Source organism: Girardinichthys multiradiatus, chromosome 4 (assembly GCF_021462225.1).
Source record: "Girardinichthys multiradiatus isolate DD_20200921_A chromosome 4, DD_fGirMul_XY1, whole genome shotgun sequence".
Classification (NCBI taxonomy): Eukaryota; Metazoa; Chordata; class Actinopteri; order Cyprinodontiformes; family Goodeidae; genus Girardinichthys; species Girardinichthys multiradiatus.
Window position 1 is genome coordinate 13473882 of NC_061797.1, and position 18935 is coordinate 13492816.

Sequence of the window (18935 nt, forward strand, 5' to 3'; positions counted from 1 at the left end):
AGCACTGAGAGGGCTTATTACTAGCTTTATTAGGTGGAGTTAATGCTTCGGGCCTGAACCTTGTTTTGATTCAGTGTTTCTCACCTAAGTGTTTATTATGCTTCATCAAGAATGCATGAAAGGCCTTACCTTTACATTTTTCCTTCATCAAAAATCCTCGACTCCCAGTCACTCCTGACATGACAGCTGCATAAATCACAGCAGCTGTGAGAAGTTGCTCTACCTCCTAAGACCAGCCCCTATCCACAACAATTGCCAATGTGCACATAACTGTCCTATTTCCCTCATTTCTCTCCGTCACTGGTCCCAACCAACTGCCCTCATCCCCCACCAACCTCCTAACCCTCACTCCTCATTTTCCTAATATCTAATTTCTCCTCACTGTCAGAAATCATAATATGTCATGTGAACATATTGTTAGTGCATCTCATTCACTGCTGAAAACCAAAGCAGGGAGGCCACTGGGTTACACAATGCATCCCCTCTCAAAATTTGGCTCAAGAGATCCAGGTCTAAAAGCATCATGGGAATTCAGCGGATGCCATCATCACTCTCCCTGCATCACTCTCTTTGCTCGCCTAACTCCAAGTGCTGCTGGGTAATTTGGAGGCTGAAAGCAGAGTAATTAAATAGGGCTTCCAATGAGAACATATTTGTGTTTGTGTGTGTATGTGTATGTGTGTGTGTGCATGGACTGCACTCAGGAAGGGAAAGGAATCTGTAATCGTTACCCCACATCACTCTGGGCATTTATATAGCAATGACTCACTGTGCAAGATATTCTTAGTTTCGAAATCTGTTTTTCTTTCTCGTCCAGCACCCAGCTTTGCAGTGCCGCTTTAAAATATTTATAGAAAGATACAATGATTGTATGCACTACATTATGCATAGAAATGTTTGAATGCAAATGGGTGTGTATAAAAAGAATTATTTGTGATTCTCATGATGTGATCAGTAATTTTGTATTTGTGATTTCCACAGATATAAAGAATGAGCCCCAAAACAAACGCTGCACTGCACTCAGCCTACTTTTTCTGCATTTAAGCTCTCAGACATACTGTATCTGTTGCATTAAGGTGTTTGGTTGATGTGGGTCATGGTCATAAGGATGGTGTATGCAGTTATCTTAAGTAATAAAGAGAACACAGAAACTATTACCTTTACATTTTTTATGTTGGGTCTGATAATTATATTCCATGCCCTTTGAATGTGAAAGACAAAAGTTGTCAGGATTTATTAATATGGCTTAAAAATTACTTGGGAGTCATTTCACATGGTTTGTAAAGCAGCAGGATTGTTAGTAGTTGTACAAAGGGATGTGGAATCAGTTCATGAACATAAGAATAGTCACAAAATGTAAAACAAAAAGTCCAAAACTCAGGAGGAAAATGTAGTTTGTTTAATCCTACCACAAAGGTAGTAAAAGGTAGCTTGCAATCTTGAGTTAGAACTTGAGTTCCACTTTTTTTCAGTCCATGAAAAAAAAAACCTGACCTACAAATGGTCAAAAACATAAATTTTATTTATCCATATGACATTTACTCTTGGAGGCCAGGAGGAGCAGCGGGGCTTCTGGTTGAGGTCTCGGCTTCGGGTCTCGAAGGTTGATTGGTACTCGGGCTGGCGCTTAAGTTTTCTCGGGATCATTCAGATTTTTTCGGGAATTTTGGTTTCTGGTTTCTGCGCCCGGTCAGCTGGCTGGGGTGCCCACCGGGTTTTGGCGGGAGTGGGGGAGCAGGACATGGCGGGGGAGCTCAGAGCGAGGGCTGTGTGTATGTATCTTCAGTCGATTTTCGGGGATGGAGCTCTCTTATTCATGGCATTTTTTTTGGGAAGCATGTCTTTGAAATTTGTGTCTGGCTCCAGCCTGGGGTTGTTTGTGTTCGGGAAGTGCCTAGTTCTGAGTGTTACCCTGCCACAAAACAAATATTCATATTTAATTTTAAAAATATATGAATTCAATACATTATATTAATTTATACCGAATTATCAATACATAATTACTTATTGCACAGTAAACTATCAAAGCATGATACAACAATAAATAAAATAAACTAAATAATTACAACCAATCCTATTCAGTTAATTTAATTAGTTCAATAATATTTACCAAAAATCATTAAGGGCATTAAGGGCCGGGGTTGGGGTGTGGGGGTCTTGGGTCTGAGGTCTGGGCTGGGGTTGTTCGTGTTTGGGCGGTGCCTGCCCTAGTCTGGACTCGTGGCTTGGGCGGTCTGCCTGTCTCCACCCCGGAATAAAGGGGTCCTCCTCTTGGGAAAAAATATATTAATTCAATACATTATGTTAATTTATCCATAATTATCAATAAATAATTACTTATTGCACAGTAAACCATCAAAGCATGATACAACAATAAATAAAATAAACTAAATAATTACAACCAATCCTATTCAGTTCATTTAATAAGTTCAATAATATTTACCAAAAATCACTAAATGCATTTACATCATCTGAGTACTCAAAATACTTAAGTACTTATCAAAATACTCATGCAATATCAGGAATAGTTAAACAATGTTGCACAACAATCATATGTAGCTACATTAAAGTCAACTGGATTTCTGTGTACAAAATTAGCTGCCGTTTTAGCACGGACCAAGAAAGATTTCCAAATTGTACAAAAACAGCATGTCAAAAATGGTTTAATAGAGTATTACTTTAAAGTGTTAAAGTGTTAACGACTGGCTCTCCAGGTAAAGAGCCCAGTCCGAACCATGTTCTTGAATATTTACAGGCCTCCTAAGTCCAAAACAAACTTTATCAATGATTTTAATGAGCTTTTATCTGTGATATGTGTTGACTATGACTGTTTAATAATTGTGGGAGATTTCAACATTCACATGAACAATCCTGAAGACAGAAGTCCAATAGATCTATGTGACACTCTTAGAAATTTTGGTTTGACTCAACATGTTAAACAGCAAATGCACAAACAGGGACATATTTTGGACTTGATCATCACTAAGGGTCTAAACATTTCCAAGGTGTCTGTAATTGATGTTGCTCTATCTGACCACTTTTCTGTTATTTTTGAAAGCATCATCTCCAATGACTCAGTTTGCCAAAGAGACATGATAAGAAAACGCATCTTTAAGGACGGTGCGGCTGAAACCTTTAACCAGATTTACTCTTCTACCTCCACTTTGCCCTGTAACACTGTAGACGAGCTGGTAGAAAACTTTCATTCTAAAATCTTGGACATCATTGATTCAATTGCTCCAATTAAAGTGAAAGTCGTTTCTTGGAAGAAAATGTCTCCCTGGAGAAGTGCTCCACCAGTCAGAAGTGAAAAGGAGTGTCGAAAACCTGAACGCAGGTGACGAAAGACTGGACTCCAGGTTCACTATTTAATCTATAAAGAGAGACCATACAGATATAACCTACAACTGAAAAATGCAAGGGAATCTTTCTTTTCTGAGCCAGTGTAAGTCCTTACACTGGCTCCCTGTAGCTCAGAGAATAGACTTTAAAATACTTCTGTTAGTCTATAAATCACTGAATGGCTTAGCACCAAAATACATTACAGACTTGTTGTCAGTGTATCAACCAGCCAGACCTCTCAGGTCTTCTGGCTCAAATCTACTCTGCATACCCAGAACCAGAACCAAACATGGAGAAGCAGCTTTTAGTTCTTATGCTCCACTAATCTGGAATAAACTGCCAGAAAACTGTAAAAGCGCCGAAACCCTCAGTTGCTTTAAATCAAGATTAAAAACTTATTTGTTTAGAGTGGCCTTTGACTGTGCCATCTAGGTATGATTAGTTGCGTTTTCATTCCAATTTTCCTTTCATTTTCTTGTCCATCATTCTATTCTCTTTATTTTATTTTACTTTTTAAAATTACCTCTGTTGTTTGATTTTATCATTTGATTTGTTTTTCTGTGTCTGTATCTGTGTTTATTTGCTTTGTGATTGTATTGAAATTGTATGTTCAGCGCTTTGAGTGTCTCGTTGCTGAAAAGCGCTATATAAATAAACTTACCTTACCTTACAATTCAGCTTGTGAAATAACTCAAATGTTTAATACTTTGTTAGAAAAAGCATTGTTTGGTCAGACTCCAAGCGCGACCAGTAGGCTAAAATTAGCAGATAGTGCTATAGAGTTCTGACTAGTGGCAATAGCGGTGATTAGAACCAATTAAAAAACAAAAGAAACGGTTGCTACCAATAAAACCAATACAGGACACATAAAACAAAAGACTCGCAGCTGAAATAATGTTTCAAATGAAGTGTTTTTAGTAGTATTGCATTTGTTTGGACCCAAAAGTGCCACAGCCACAGTGAAGAGGAGATGGAGGAAGTGAACTCTGTAACCCTACCACATATAGGAAGTGAGGTCGACACAGGAGGAAATTGGCCCCTAATAATAAAATATTTTCAAGAACCAGGCGTTACACTAACCTTAACTATGAGATTTTCAAAAAGCTGTCAACATTTCCAAATCCAGCATGTTCCATGAAAAAGAGATGTTTAGAAGCCCAAATGCAACTTTGCAATGAAACATTCCACCTTCCTGTTACCTGCTGGTCTCACTCACTATTCTCTGTCAAAAAAAAAAAAGCTTCCATCATAAACCTATGAAGACGAGTCTCTCTCTGAGCTGCCTCTGGTTGTTCCTAAATCACATTCAAGCCACAAATAGCCACATTCATGTGAGTTTTCCAAAAATCCAACTGGCATTGACACAGCCAGAGTAGGCATAAGGTAGAAATAAGTGGTCGATATTTAGAATGTTACACATAATTTGTGTGTTGAATATCTCCCTTAAGAGTTAAAAACAATGGTGGCATGTGACGCCTTTTCAATTTTGTTCTAGTTTCAAGCAACACAGCTACTGAAAAATCTCCAGTGATCTGTCTCACTGCACTTCATTGCAAATCGTCTAATATTTCAGTGGCAAGAAATGATGTGCAATAAATATGCACCACACAGAGGTGCATATTGGACCTCTGCATATTGCATACTGTTTACTTCTACACAAGTAATTGAAATGGGGCTTTGACTTCCTTGTTTGACCATTCAGAGGCCTAACAACAGCAGGTTAACTTCAATTACACATGCCACGTGTGTCCTTTCACAAGACACACAGAAATGCCAAAATTACATCTTAGAGTTTTGTGAAGGGGATTCCTGTTTTAAAGCAGCAGCCAAAATGACCTGCAATCATATGTTCCTAGAAAATGGAGCTTCCTTTCAAATACTGTAGCTTCTCTATTAACCTGCGAATATTTCGAAGAGCCAAAGAGCATCAATGTCAGCGCTACCCGTTCATTCTGGCAGGCCACCAGTTCTGGCTGGTCAAGCTGAAAATTCTAAGGTGATTTAGATCTCATGTTAAATCCACTTGCCCAAAAGCAGCCTTTTCAGTCCTCACAAATCAAAACTCAACAGTTAAGGTGTTGACTTACAGAGAAAACCTTAAATCCCTCCTGAGACAGCTGAACTCGCTTCATACCTTGACATCCCACTTCACCAGCCCACATATAACCTTAATGAGCTAATTACCCTCTTCTTCTTCTTTTTCTTTTGGCGTTTCCTTTTCAGCAGTTGCTGATGAACCTACAAGAGGTTTAATGCTCAGGAGTCCCCTTACTCTCAGTTATAATAAAAAAAAGCCTCTCGAATGAAAAAAATATTTGTTTTCAATGAAGTCAAGCGTGTTCGGTCTGCTCTGTTTAGCACTACAATACAATCCTCTCTTACAGTGGGAGATCTAGATGTCTGCATTTAAAAGCAGCAGACACAGAAGAAAGATTAAAGGTTAAAAGATTAAAGATTTTTGAAGAAGCATCACTACCTGGATGTCTAAATGGATCTTCATAAACATGAAGAAAATGAAACTACTTCCCCACAAAATACATTGTTTTCAGCCTTCAACCCCTTGATCTTTTGGTTTACTGTCATACTTTATTGCATATACCCCATTGCACCCTGATATCATAAATATTACTTGTTATACAGCCTTGATTAATGATATAATATTACGGCCCCTGGAGAGACTTTTTTACTACATGAACAGGGCAGTCAGGACTACTTGTATTCCAACTCTTTTGGCAAAGGCAATTGTTCGGAACATTCAAATTAATCCTCTCACAGACAGCAGTCTGAAGGTGAAAATAGTAAAATTCTACGTTATTATTAGGTGATGATCCTGTTGATTTTCTGATATGTGCAATTATTCACACGCCTTGAACATTTTCATATTTTATCATCCTACAACACCATAGCTCAGTGTATTTTATTTTATTTTCCTTTTGCATAGACAAAAATAAAATGGCACAAATGTTTAAATGCAAGGAAATTGATAGTTTGTTTTCAAAATTACGGTAAAGTATAGCATGCAAATGTATGTAGTCCCTGAATCAATACTTTGTAGAACCAGCTTTTGCTGTAATTATACCTGCAAGTATTCCGAGCAAGCATCTCCGACCTACGGATTGGATTTAAGTCTGGACTTTGATTGGATCCATCTAAACCATAAATATGCTTTGATTTAAGCCATTCTATTGTAGGTCTGGCTGTATCTTTAGACTTCTTGCCCTCCCAGAAGGTTAACCTCCACCTTGAGGGTGACGTGCAGATTTAGTTTCCTACACATACTTATTTTGCATGTTTTTCTGCTTCTCTGATTAATGCTCTACTTTCCTGGCTTGTGAGTTTAGGTACACAACCCTGTGACATACCCTTTACATTTTTGGAAAATGGATTGGCCACAACATTGAGTTATTCAAAGCTTGGGGAATTGTTTCACAACCTATTCCTTCTTTAAACATCTCCATAACTTTATCCTTTATCTGTCTGCTGTGTTCCTTCTTCAAGATGCTGTTTGTTCTCTAATGTTTTCTGAGGTCTTTACCAAACAGCTGCTTTTATGCGGAGATTAAACAACTCACAGGTGGACTCTATTTACTAATTACTTAATGTCTAAAGGCAATTGGTGGTGCTGCCTTTTATGTAGGGTATTGGATGAATGGGTGGTGAACTCAATAACAAGCCATAATTTTAAGATTTGTATTTGTGAAAAAGGTTTGAAAACCATGTATCCCCTTGCTTCCACTTCACAGTTACGTACCAGTTTGTTTTTGTCCATCAGATAAAATTCCAATAAAATTCCTTGAAGTGTGTGGTTGTAAATTGTCAAAATGTGAAACAGTTTATGGGTTAAGAATAGCTTCAGGGTGTTTTTCATAAGTCTTTGAATCAAGTATGTCATGTGATTTTCTTTCATTTCTTGGCAACAAGAAGATAGATACATTGACTCTTAAGACACTTACAGTAAGATGATAGCTGTTTATTCTCCTCTGCAGGCATTTCTCTTGTCTGTCTGCCAAATACATGTGTCCCGGTGTGCCTGCAGTGATGAGCAACCTGCTCGCCAATATCAATGCCTACTTTGCTCACACAACCACCACCACAACAACCACCGCCTCTGCTTCTGACCGATTTGCGGCCTCTAACTTTGGGGTGAGTGCTCCTTTTATTGTCAGTCCTTTTGGCTGGTAGATCTTTTTTCCAACCTTAATAATAATTTTGGACATTTCTGACATCATTCTATTCTTGTGCTAGTTTTCAGTTAACATTCTAAATAAATCACACACTGAAATCAAAACCATAAAACATCTCTGCCAGTGTCATGTCTTTTAATAAACTAATGTTGCAAGACAAGAAATAATATTATCAGGCACCAAGCCAAGTCTGGCAGCATAGCTAAACAACTATATTTTATTCTAAGAAGTAAAAATAAATCACTGCATTCAGGCAATACCACAGACCAGGCAGTGTTATAAATTTTTTTGGCATGGTGCTTTGGGTGGAAGCTGAATTATGAAATTCTTATCCTAACAGAAGGAGAAATTCGTCAAATTACTGGACCAGCTGCATAACTCTTTGAGGATCGACCTTTCAAAATACCGGGTATGTAAGAAAATTTTTATATTTGGTTTTTTCATGGGTTTACATGTTTACAGCTGATGCACACACTGCTGTGAAGTCGGAGAGTTTACAAAATATGGATTATCCATGCAACGATAAACCCAGATCTACCCCGACATGTATAAACATCATGCGGTTATTGTGTAGTTTTTCACTTTCAATATCAGGGTCTTCAAAAATGATGACCCTCTGCTTTGTGTTATAGCCAACCTTTCATTCAGTACAGTGCCATGCAAACCTACTCACAGCCATTTACTTTTTATTTACGTTTTTCACATTTTGTTTTAAAAGTGTGGTGTACATATGTATTCATACCCCTGAATTATTACTGTGTAGAACTATCTGTAAAACCTGCCAAGCCACTACAGTTACAGCAGCAAGTCTTTTGAGCCATGTTTCTATCAGATTTACACATCTAGAGACTAGAATATTTGCCTGTTGTGCTCAGATTGGATAAAGAGGATCTTTGAACATACATTTTCAATTCTTAATACAGATTCCCTATTAGATTCAGTATGCTTTGTCTAAATCACTGCAGCACTCATTGTATGTTTGGTGTTGTTGTCCTGCTGGAAAGTAAACCTCAACCCACAACAGGCAACCCACAATACGATGCGGCCACCACTTTTACCATGGCGAAATATTTGGAATATTTATGTTTTTCTTATTACATAGCATTGCAGTCAAAAAAGTGTATTTTTGTTCATGTCTTGCCAGATCATCTTCTTTTACCTGCTTGTGTCATCTCCTAAAATATTTATGGAAAACTGCAAATGGAATTTATTCTGGCTCACAATAAACCATTGTTTTTTTCTGCCACTGTTGCATAAAGGTTAGATTTGTAGCATGCATGAATAATACTTCTCCTGTCAAGAGATTTTCCTACCTGAACTGTGGATCTCTGCAGCTCCTCCAGAGTTACCACGAGCTGCTTGATCAATGTTCTTCCTGCCCGTCCTGTCAATTTAGGGGGGAAGTCCATGTCTTTGTAGATTTGCAGTTGTGCCATACGTACGTTTTGAAATTTGTGAATAAAAGGGTCTGAATACTACGGAAGCGTATTGCTGTTACGGAGGAAAATAAATTTTCAAACATTATCACATTATAATGTGGTACCTATATTGTACAAATATGATAATATATAGTACAAACGTGATAATTTCATCCAGAAGGTGGCGGTAGTTTGAGTTTAGTACATGCAATGAAGGCTAGCACAATGGCTAATTTACAGGAGTTGGTCAAGTTTTACTTCATGTTTGGTGTAAGACATGGAGAAATATTGATGCTGCTGCGCACTGTGGATGATATCATAATCAGTCTGAGAAGTATCCTAGAATGGGACTGCACAGAAGGAAACATCAGTCCGATCCTTTAGATGTCGTGGCCTTCCTCATTGACCAGCTGGAGAGTTATGGGAGGCTTAATGGATATATGTTTCACCACCTTAAATGTATTCAGCATGGATATGTTGTGACTCAGAGTACAGTAAGACATCTGTTAAAATTTCTTGATTCCAGTGGTGTCAAACGAAAGAATCAACTGCCTCCTTCGCCTTCATTCGACACCTCTGGGATCTAGAAATTTTGACATATTTATACCACACATTGTAAATCTTTATTTGTAAAAGAAAATACAACACTGTGTCATTTTATATCTACAGCACTATTATGCATTGCTCTAAAAATATATTACAATATGTGGCTATACAATGTTTTAAACATTTTCAAGGGGTGTGAATACTTTTCATGGCACCGTATACTTTAGTTTGAATGGGATCCAATGTATTTGGTTTTAGCGGCTTGGAGAAATTGAATCTATTTGTCTTTATTGTGATGTATTTTTGCTAAATATGATGTGTAAAACAGTAGCACATGTTAGTGGCAAGTTTATGTTTGTTGCTAGTTATAGTCATCTGCACATAGAGTTTAATAAATGCAGAGTAAGAAGGTGTTTTTCTCACAAAAAATTTATATTCAGATGAAATGCACCACAAATACCTTTGCAGACCCTGGATGCTGATGCCATAAAACAAATGGCATTTGCTAATGTATAATTTGGAATATTTATGTCAGTGCAATGCTGATAAAATGGATTTTGCAACCAGCATGGTGGTGAGGCAGTCATGTATTCCTTCTGCTATGTGCTGTCCAAGCTCCCTCTGTTATCTTTGTGGTTGAGCTGCAGTGTCATCATTAACTGTTATTTAGTCACCGATCACACCATGTTGGCTGTAAAGGGTAGATACTGCTATGAAGTTGGAAATGTCCTGCCGCACTGAAGCAGTTCCTCCAGTAGGAATTAATGTGAGCTCCCTGCTGGCAATGAAGGACAAGATTATTTATCAGAAAATCATACAATAAGGCAGTGTGCGTGCGTTACCTGATACCTGAACCTGAATTAAATCCAGTGCAATAACAATGTTTGGAAATGATAACAGCATTTATTTAATAAGCAATCCGGTAGCAGAGATGTATTGATCCACAACTGCAAAGTTATTTATTTGAAACTCTGTTGTGACATTATTGAAAGTGCCTGGATAATCTTGTAAGTGCTTCTGAAATATGTGCAACCTCACACTCACACAGAATAGGAGAGATATTGTTACTTTATAAGGTATCATAAAATGCCATCGCCCAGTGGGGTCACTCTCACTTGTTAGCTCATATATGGGATGACACTGGTTCATTTGTCATGGCTATTAGTTCAATGATTGCTGCTGAATGATAAGCCTCAGGGAGCACCTCTGTGAGCTTAATTATGGTGCTTTATATAGGATTTTCTGGTTGACTTGCTACAGAAATGGCAAGAACATGTTTGATTTAACCTGCTGTCACCTTCATATATTATGATAATGAATTCTTAGGCTTCACGGTATGTGTCACCACCCCTTGCATGACATGTTGTCTTATTCTTCTTGTTCAATGACAAATAAAATTAGTCTGCTGAGGTTAAATGCTAACAGGTCAGTAATATGATATTTAATACAAAACAGCATTCTAGGGCAGGGAAGTCTTTAAGATGTAAAGATGGGAAGGAGTTCATCCTTTTGTGAGAGAGTAACTGGAAAGGTTTAATTTCATAAGAGTTATAGAGAATTTCTTGGATTTTTATATGTGCAAAAAATAATATTCACATAACCAAGAAAGATTTCAGTTGCTAAGAGACTGATGAATATGTGCAATTTGCAGGCCCTCAGATTCATAAAGAAACTATTTTCCCTTTTTTATTACACTTCTATTTTTTTTTTACTGCAAGCTTTGGAATGTATTATGTACGAGAACATAAAGTATTGTTTTTTTGATAAATAATAAAATGTAGTTTTAAGATCCATTGTGACATGTATTGGGATGAAGAGGCGAGGTGAATGGTATCTCATCTGAGCACGGTATGTATGTGTGTGTGTGTGTGTGTGTGCGTGTCTGTGTTTCTGCTGTATGTTTGCATGGGGTGCATGGGGGTGCGGGGCCCTCTTCTTTGCTTCTGGTACTCTGTAGCTGCAGCCTGACGCTGCAGTTGTTGCAGCCTGGCTTCTCTCGCTGCTCCTCGCTCTGTGCCTCGTGGTGGTGGGGGGCAGGTCGGGGTTCAGGGGACTCTTGTGGACGGCTTGGTAGTTCAGGGGGGTCCTGGGGATCTTGTCTGCCACCTTGCGCTTTGGGGTGTGGGGTTGGGATTGGTGGGGGGAGCTGGTGGTGGTGGAGCTGTGGTGTTGGATTGTGGCTCTGATGATTTGGGGGGGGGGGGTCCCTAAGTGCCGATATACAAGAATGTGAATGTGGATTTAGGCCTAATGTGTGGTGTGTTTCTGTGAGTGTAGGTATGCATGTGTGCAGTTACATGTACATATGTGGAGGTACATGTTTGTCTGTATGTGTACATGTGTATATGTATGTATGTGTGTATATATATATATATGTATGTGTGTATGTGTATGTATGCGTGTGGGTATTTATGCATGTGTATATATGCATGTATGTATGTGTATGTGTATGTATGTATATATGTGTAGATATATATATGTGTATATGTGTGTATATGTATATATATAGATAATTGTGTATATATATTTATTTATTAGTTTTTGGTTCGTGAATTCTGGATCAAAAACATAGATGTTAATTAGGAAGGTTACTCAGTTAATTTAAGTGCAATTAGAGGGAGAAGGGGTATTAAAAATAAGTTTTACTTCTTCATACCCCTTTTCAGACAATTTATATTAATTAATAATCAATGTCAGATCTCAGGTTAAATATACTGACAAGTTTGCTTGTTGGAATATGTTTATTTTACTGGTTGCTATTTGTGTTTAAGTTAATTTAATTTATTGGGAACTGGAAATTTAATTTAATGTTTACCAAACACTTTTTTGTATGGTATTTGGATATTTGTTTGTTTGTTATAAGCATTTCTGAAATTGATTTATTTACCGAAATCATTGTCTGAAATAAATAAAATAAAAAAAAATAAAAAATAACAATTTATGAAAAATTGAAGCATTATGTGCACTTTGTGTCTGTCTACTCTGTCCCCATGTTTTATCCTTCGGTTGGACATGAGAATTAAGTAAGAGTCGGGCTAATTTTTGTTAAAAATCCAACCGTAAAAGAAAAAACAAAAATCAGTTCCCTTTTTATTTTCAGTTTATTAACAATATTATCAAATAAATAACAATATTGGCAAATGTTTTTACTGTGCTGATCAGAAGTAAAGTCAGGAATATTGACAAATTAATCTTCACCTCAAATCAACAGCTGAATGCTTTGTGATTGGCTGTTCAGAGACACTGCAAAACTGGTTGGCTTGGAATGGTTAAACAGTAACCCTGCGGGCTACGTTTTAGAGTTACTGGAAACCATTTGTTTAGCTCCAACTTTAAAGAATTTAAAATGTGTGTGTTTGTGTGTAAGTAGATATTTTTAAACCAAATATATTTGAAGCTTTTGAGAGATGCAAAGGTGCACTTACGTACTTTCTGCTCACAATAATTGAAATTCTGATGTAAAGCACTTCATTTTCCAGAATAATCCCTAAAGAATTAATCCTGTTAGACACCACTCCCATCCCATAGTAATCTGCATTAGTCTTTCTGCTCATAGACTGGTATATACAGGGGTTGAACAATGAGACTGAAACACCTGTCATTTTAGTGTGGGAGGTTTCATGGCTAAATTGGACCAGCCTGGTAGCCAGTCTGCATTGATTGCACATTGCACCAGTAAGAGCAGAGTGAGAAGGTTCAATTAGCAGGGTAAGAGCACAGTTTTGCTCAAAATATTGAAATGCACACAATGTTATGGGTGACATACCAGAGTTCAAAAGAGGACAAATTGTTGGTGCATGTCTTGCTGGCGCATTTGTGACCAAGACAGCAAGTCTTTGTGATGTATCAAGAGCCACGGTATCCAGGGTAATGTCAGCATACCACCAAGAAGGACGAACCACATCCAACAGGATTAACTGTGGACGCAAGAGGAAGCTGTCTGAAAGGGATGTCCGGGTGCTAACCCGGATTGTATCCAAAAAACATCAAACCACGGCTGCCCAAATCACGGCCAAATTAAATGTGCACCTCAACTCTCCTGTTTCCACCAGAACTGTCCGTTGGGAGCTCCACAGGGTCAATATACACGGCCGGGCTGCTATAGTCAAACCTTTGGTCACTCATGCCAATGCCAAACGTCGGTTTCAATGGTGCAAGGAGTACAAATCTTGGGCTGTGGACAATGTGAAACATGTATTGTTCTCTGATGAGTCCACCTGTACTGTTTTCCGGGAGAGTTACGGTGTGGAGAAGCCCCAAAGAAGCGTACCACCCAGACTGTTGCATGCCCAGAGTGAAGCATGGGGGTGGATCAGTGATGGTTTGGGCTGCCATATCATGGCATTCCCTTGGCCCAATACTTGCGCTAGATGGGCGCGTCACTGCCAAGGACTACCGAACCATTCTTGAGGACCATGTGCATCCAATGGTTCAAACATTGTATCCTGAAGGCGGTGCCGTGTATCAGGATGACAATGCACCAATACACACAGCAAGACTGGTGAAAGATTGGTTTGATGAACATGAAAGTGAAGTTGAACATCTCCCATGGCCTGCACAGTCACCAGATCTAAATGTTATTGAGCCACTTTGGGGTGTTTTGGAGGAGCGAGTCAGGAAACGTTTTCCTCCACCAGTATCACGTAGTGACCTGGGCACTATCCTGCAAGAAGAATGGCTTAAAATCCCTCTGACCACTGTGCAGGACTTGTATATGTCATTCCCAAGACGAATTGACGGTGTATTGGCCGCAAAAGGAGGTCCTACACCATACTAATAAATTATTGTGGTCTAAAACCAGGTGCTTCAGTTTCAATGTCCAACCCCTGTATATATATATATATATATATATATATATATATATATATATATATATATATATATATATATATATATATATATATATTCCTGACTCGCTCCTCCAAAACTCCCCAAAGTGGCTCAATGATATTTAGATCTGGTGACTGTGCAGGCCATGGGAGATGTTCAACTTCACTTTCATGTTCATCAAACCAATCTTTCACCAGTCTTGCTGTGTGTATTGGTGCATTGTCATCCTGATACACGGCACCGCCTTCAGGATACAATGTTTGAACCATTGGATGCACATGGTCCTCAAGAATGGTTCGGTAGTCCTAGGCAGTGACGCGCCCATCTAGCACAAGTATTGGGCCAAGGGAATGCCATGATATGGCAGCCCAAACCATCACTGATCCACCCCCATGCTTCACTCTGGGCATGCAACAGTCTGGGTGGTACGCTTCTTTGGGGCTTCTCCATTACGTAACTCTCCCGGATGTGGGGAAAACAGTAAAGGTGGACTCATCAGAGAACAATACATGTTTCACATTGTCCACAGCCCAAGATTTGCGCTCCTTGCACCATTGAAACCGACATTTGGCATTGGCATGAGTGACCAAAGGTTTGGCTATAGCAGCCCGGCCGTTTATATTGACTCTGTGGACACCCCAACGGACAGTTCTGGTGGAAACAGGAGAGCTGAGGTGCACATTTAATTCTGCTGTGATTTGGGCAGCCGTGGTTTGATGTTTTTTGGATACAATCCGGGTTAGCACCCGAACATCCTTTTCAGACAGCTTTCTCTTGCGTCCACAGTTAATCCTGTTGGATGTGGTTCGTCCTTCTTGGTGGTATGCTGACATTACCCTGGATACCGTGGCTCTTCATACATCACAAAGACTTGCTGTCTTGGTCACAGATGCGCCAGCAAGACGTGCACCAACAATTTGTCCTCTTTTGAACTCTGGTAAATCACCCATAATGTTGTGTGCATTTCAATATTTTGAGCAAAACTGTGCTCTTACCCTGCTAATTGAACCTTCACACTCTGCTCTTACTGGTGCAATGTGCAGTCAATGAAGACTGGCCACCAGGCGGGTCCAATTTAGCCATGAAACCTCCCACACTAAAATGACAGGTGTTTCAGTTTCATTGTCCAACCCCTGTATATATATATATATACATATATATATATATATATATATATATAAACCCGCTGAATACATCCCCTCCTCATTCATTTGATCCTCTGAAAAACAGCTACATGTGGGCACAATCCTGCACACACAAAGGCACAGTTGTGTGCCCATCTCTGCATGATCCCCTGCTGACAGCTTGACAGCGTGACAGTAAACGGAAGCTGAAGGATGACCCACTCACCTCTAATGTGGCACAAAAAGCAACACGTTGTTGAGCGGGGTATCGCTTTTGTTCCTCTGTTGTGTGCAACAGTGTTATGCCCCCAGTGATTACTGAGCAGCAGGTACAGCTGAGGGCTTGTGGATGGATGAAGGAAGGAGAGAGTTAGTATTGTGAAAGACTGATAGAATATGTTTTCCAAGACAGGGTGAGGTTGCTAATAGTGAGGTTTTGATTCAGAGGATTTGGCAACACTGGTGAATCTATCAAGCCGAGAGAAAGTTGACTAAAGGATTTGCGCAAAGATGAAAATATTCAGAGGAAAAGAGATGGATTTAAAGAGAGGAGGAAAAATAAATGAAATAGTAATGGCACGGAAAGATGAGAGAGGGGGAGAGGGGGTTAAGTGAAGAGAGAAAGCCTCTTTTATAGTCAGATGGCCCGGCTGTCTAGCTGTCTAGCTGTATCACAGAGAAAAGTCACAGAAGATCACGTTGCATTCACCTGCCAGCACTGCCCTTCTGCTCTCTTGTCAACGTTGCCACAGACCAGAGGTTCACACACACTCACACATCCACACACAGTTCATACTCTTGGTTTCAGTAGCATCCCACAGAGCCGACCTGCCAGTTTTTCCCAGTAATAAGATTCAGATCTGGCTGCTCCGCTCACTCACCATATGGATTTCCCAATAATGGCATTCTGAAGTAGATTGAGTTTGCTTTTGTAAAACAGAGAGCTTGAATCAGCAGAGAGGGAGCTGGAATGCAGCTGTCGCTCCACATTTTACTACATATGCATTTCTTCACCTCTAGCTTTACTCCAATAGCACTGATACACAGTGACACCTTGTATAGCAAATCTTTCCTAGCTGGGATTTGGAGGTCTCTCTGGATAGGGCATTAAATCTCTGGTTGTAGGATTCACGAAGCAGTGCAGTCTCCTCCAGTTTTTGCAATAGTTTTGCACCAGCCATTTGTTTATTTCTGCACTGGCTTCAGGAAGTAGATTGCACAAACTACAAGCAGACGCAAACACAACACCAAGTCCAGTAGATGGGAGCAATTTGCAACTATTTTGTGTCAGGTCACAGTTCTTCAGCCACAAACACAACAAATGCATTAGTCATTATAATTTTTTTAAATAATTTTTATACATATATGTATTTATTTAGTAACAAACAACTCCAGATACTCACCAAATAAGACTCTTGTTAAATGAGTGGTTGCAAACAATATATCTCTTTATTTTTCTTGAGCAGTAGAGTTCACAGGGTAGATAAGTATGCAAATACATGTGATCAGACTCCCATTTGTTTGGGTCACCCCTCCAAATTTTGAAATGAAGCTACTGGTATGCTGATATTAGATGTACAATTCCATATCTACAAGATTCCTGTTTCTGTTTGCTCAGCAGTTTGTTTGCAGTACAAAACTGGAAGCTGCTAAGAGAATTCACAAAAAGCATCACAGCATCAAGACATAAGTTGGATAGCAGCTTTCTTAACCCATATAAACAGGCTCTTTCAGAGCATGAAAACAATGAAAGCTGGAGGACCTGATAACATCTCCCCATCATGCCTGAAAGCCTGTGCAAATCAACTCGCTCCGATCTTCACAAGGATCTTCAACAAGTCACTGGAGAAATGTGAGATCCCCTCCTGCCTCAAACAATCCACCATCATCCCAGTTCCCAAGAAACCCACCATCGTAAGATTAAATGACTACAGGCCTGTAGCCCTGACGTCTGTGGTCATGAAATCCTTTGAGCGGCTGGTGTTGAAGCACCTGAAAGACATCACAGGCCCCCTGCTGGACCCCCTGCAGTTTGCTTACCAAGCAAACAGGTCGGCAGATGATGCTGTTAACTTAGGTCTACACTATATCCTGCAACACCTCGACCACCCAGGGACGAACACCAGGATCCTGTTTGTAGACTTCAGCTCGGCCTTCAATACCATCATACCAGACATCCTCCACCAGAAGCTCACCCAGCTCAACGTCCCAGCCTCCCAGGTGTCAGTGGATCAACAGCTTTCTGACGGACCGACAGCAGCAGGTGATACTGGGGAGCATCTTCTCCCGATCCAGATCAATAAGTACTGGTGCCCCCCAGGGGTGTGTTCTATCCCCACTCCTCTTCTCCCTGTACACAAATGACTGCACCTCATCGGACTCGTCCGTGAAACTCCTGTAGTTTGCAGATGACACCACTGTCATTGGACTGATCCAGGACGGTGATGAGTCTGCATACAGACAGCAGGTGGATCGGCTGGTACACTGGTGCGGTCAGAACTACCTTGAACTGAACCCACTCAAGACTGTGGAAATGGTGGTGGACTTTTGGAGAACACCACCCCCATACAGGAACCACCATCTCTGAGGACCTGAGATGGTCTTCACACATAGACACTGTTCGAAAGAAGGCCCAGCAGAGACTGTACTTCCTGAGGCAACTCAAGAAGTTCAACCTTCCACAGGAGCTGCTGGTCATCTTCTACACTGCCATCATTCAGTCTGTCCTGTCTTCATCCGACCCCACACACCCTGCACATAAACTGTTCAAAGCTTTACCTTCAGGCCGCCGCTACAGAGCACTGTTCACTAAAACCAGCCGCCACAGAGACAGTTTCTTCCCCCAGGCTGTTTCTCTGATGAACATTCAATAAAGTACAAAACAACAGCAAACAGATGTTGCAAATGCACCTTTTTATTATATATGTGTATATTGTACATTGTAAATTTGTATATTCTGTAATGCAAAAACAGAACAAAAGAGCAAAGTGTACCGGAGTCAAATTCCTTGTTTGTATGTACGAATTTGGCAATAAAGCTGATTCTGATATACCTCATGTTATAACAGCATATTGAAACTGACCTGCAGAAAGTGGATGGCATTGATGAGAGCAGTCAAGTTGCTACTGACGCTACCATGCGTCTGTTGCCAGTTACCCTAAAGACATGTTTATCCAGTTGGGAAATAGGTAGCTGAAACCAATAGGAAGAGGAAAATTGGACATACTGTGGTGTTTGGATCATCATCATTGCTGAGTGTGCTGTAGTACGGAGGTACTGTTATTTTACAGAAGTATGAGGCTACCAGGTTTTCCATCATATACAAGGCATTTGAATGTTTAACTTTATAGAAATGTGGACTCTGACTTGAGGTTTGCCAATATCTGTTCTTAAATGTCTCGGATTAGTACATATGCAGTACAGTACATAGCTTATAGTTATACCAAAAAAAAACGAGAAAAAAAAAAAAACAGGCATTTCAGTAAAATAAT

The 18935-nt window shown here is 39.7% G+C and overlaps 1 protein-coding gene across 3 annotated transcripts in view; it reads left to right on the forward strand.

Moving 5' to 3' along the window:
- The window catches only part of LOC124866813 (protein unc-13 homolog C-like), a 188194-nt gene that overhangs the window by 70806 nt on the left and 98453 nt on the right, over window positions 1-18935 (forward strand). For all 3 annotated transcript variants that reach the window (XM_047362769.1, XM_047362770.1, XM_047362772.1), the window contains 2 exons: window positions 7329-7485; window positions 7867-7935. In XM_047362769.1, the coding sequence (XP_047218725.1) occupies window positions 7329-7485; window positions 7867-7935 (226 nt within the window). The remainder of the gene's footprint in view (window positions 1-7328; window positions 7486-7866; window positions 7936-18935) is intronic.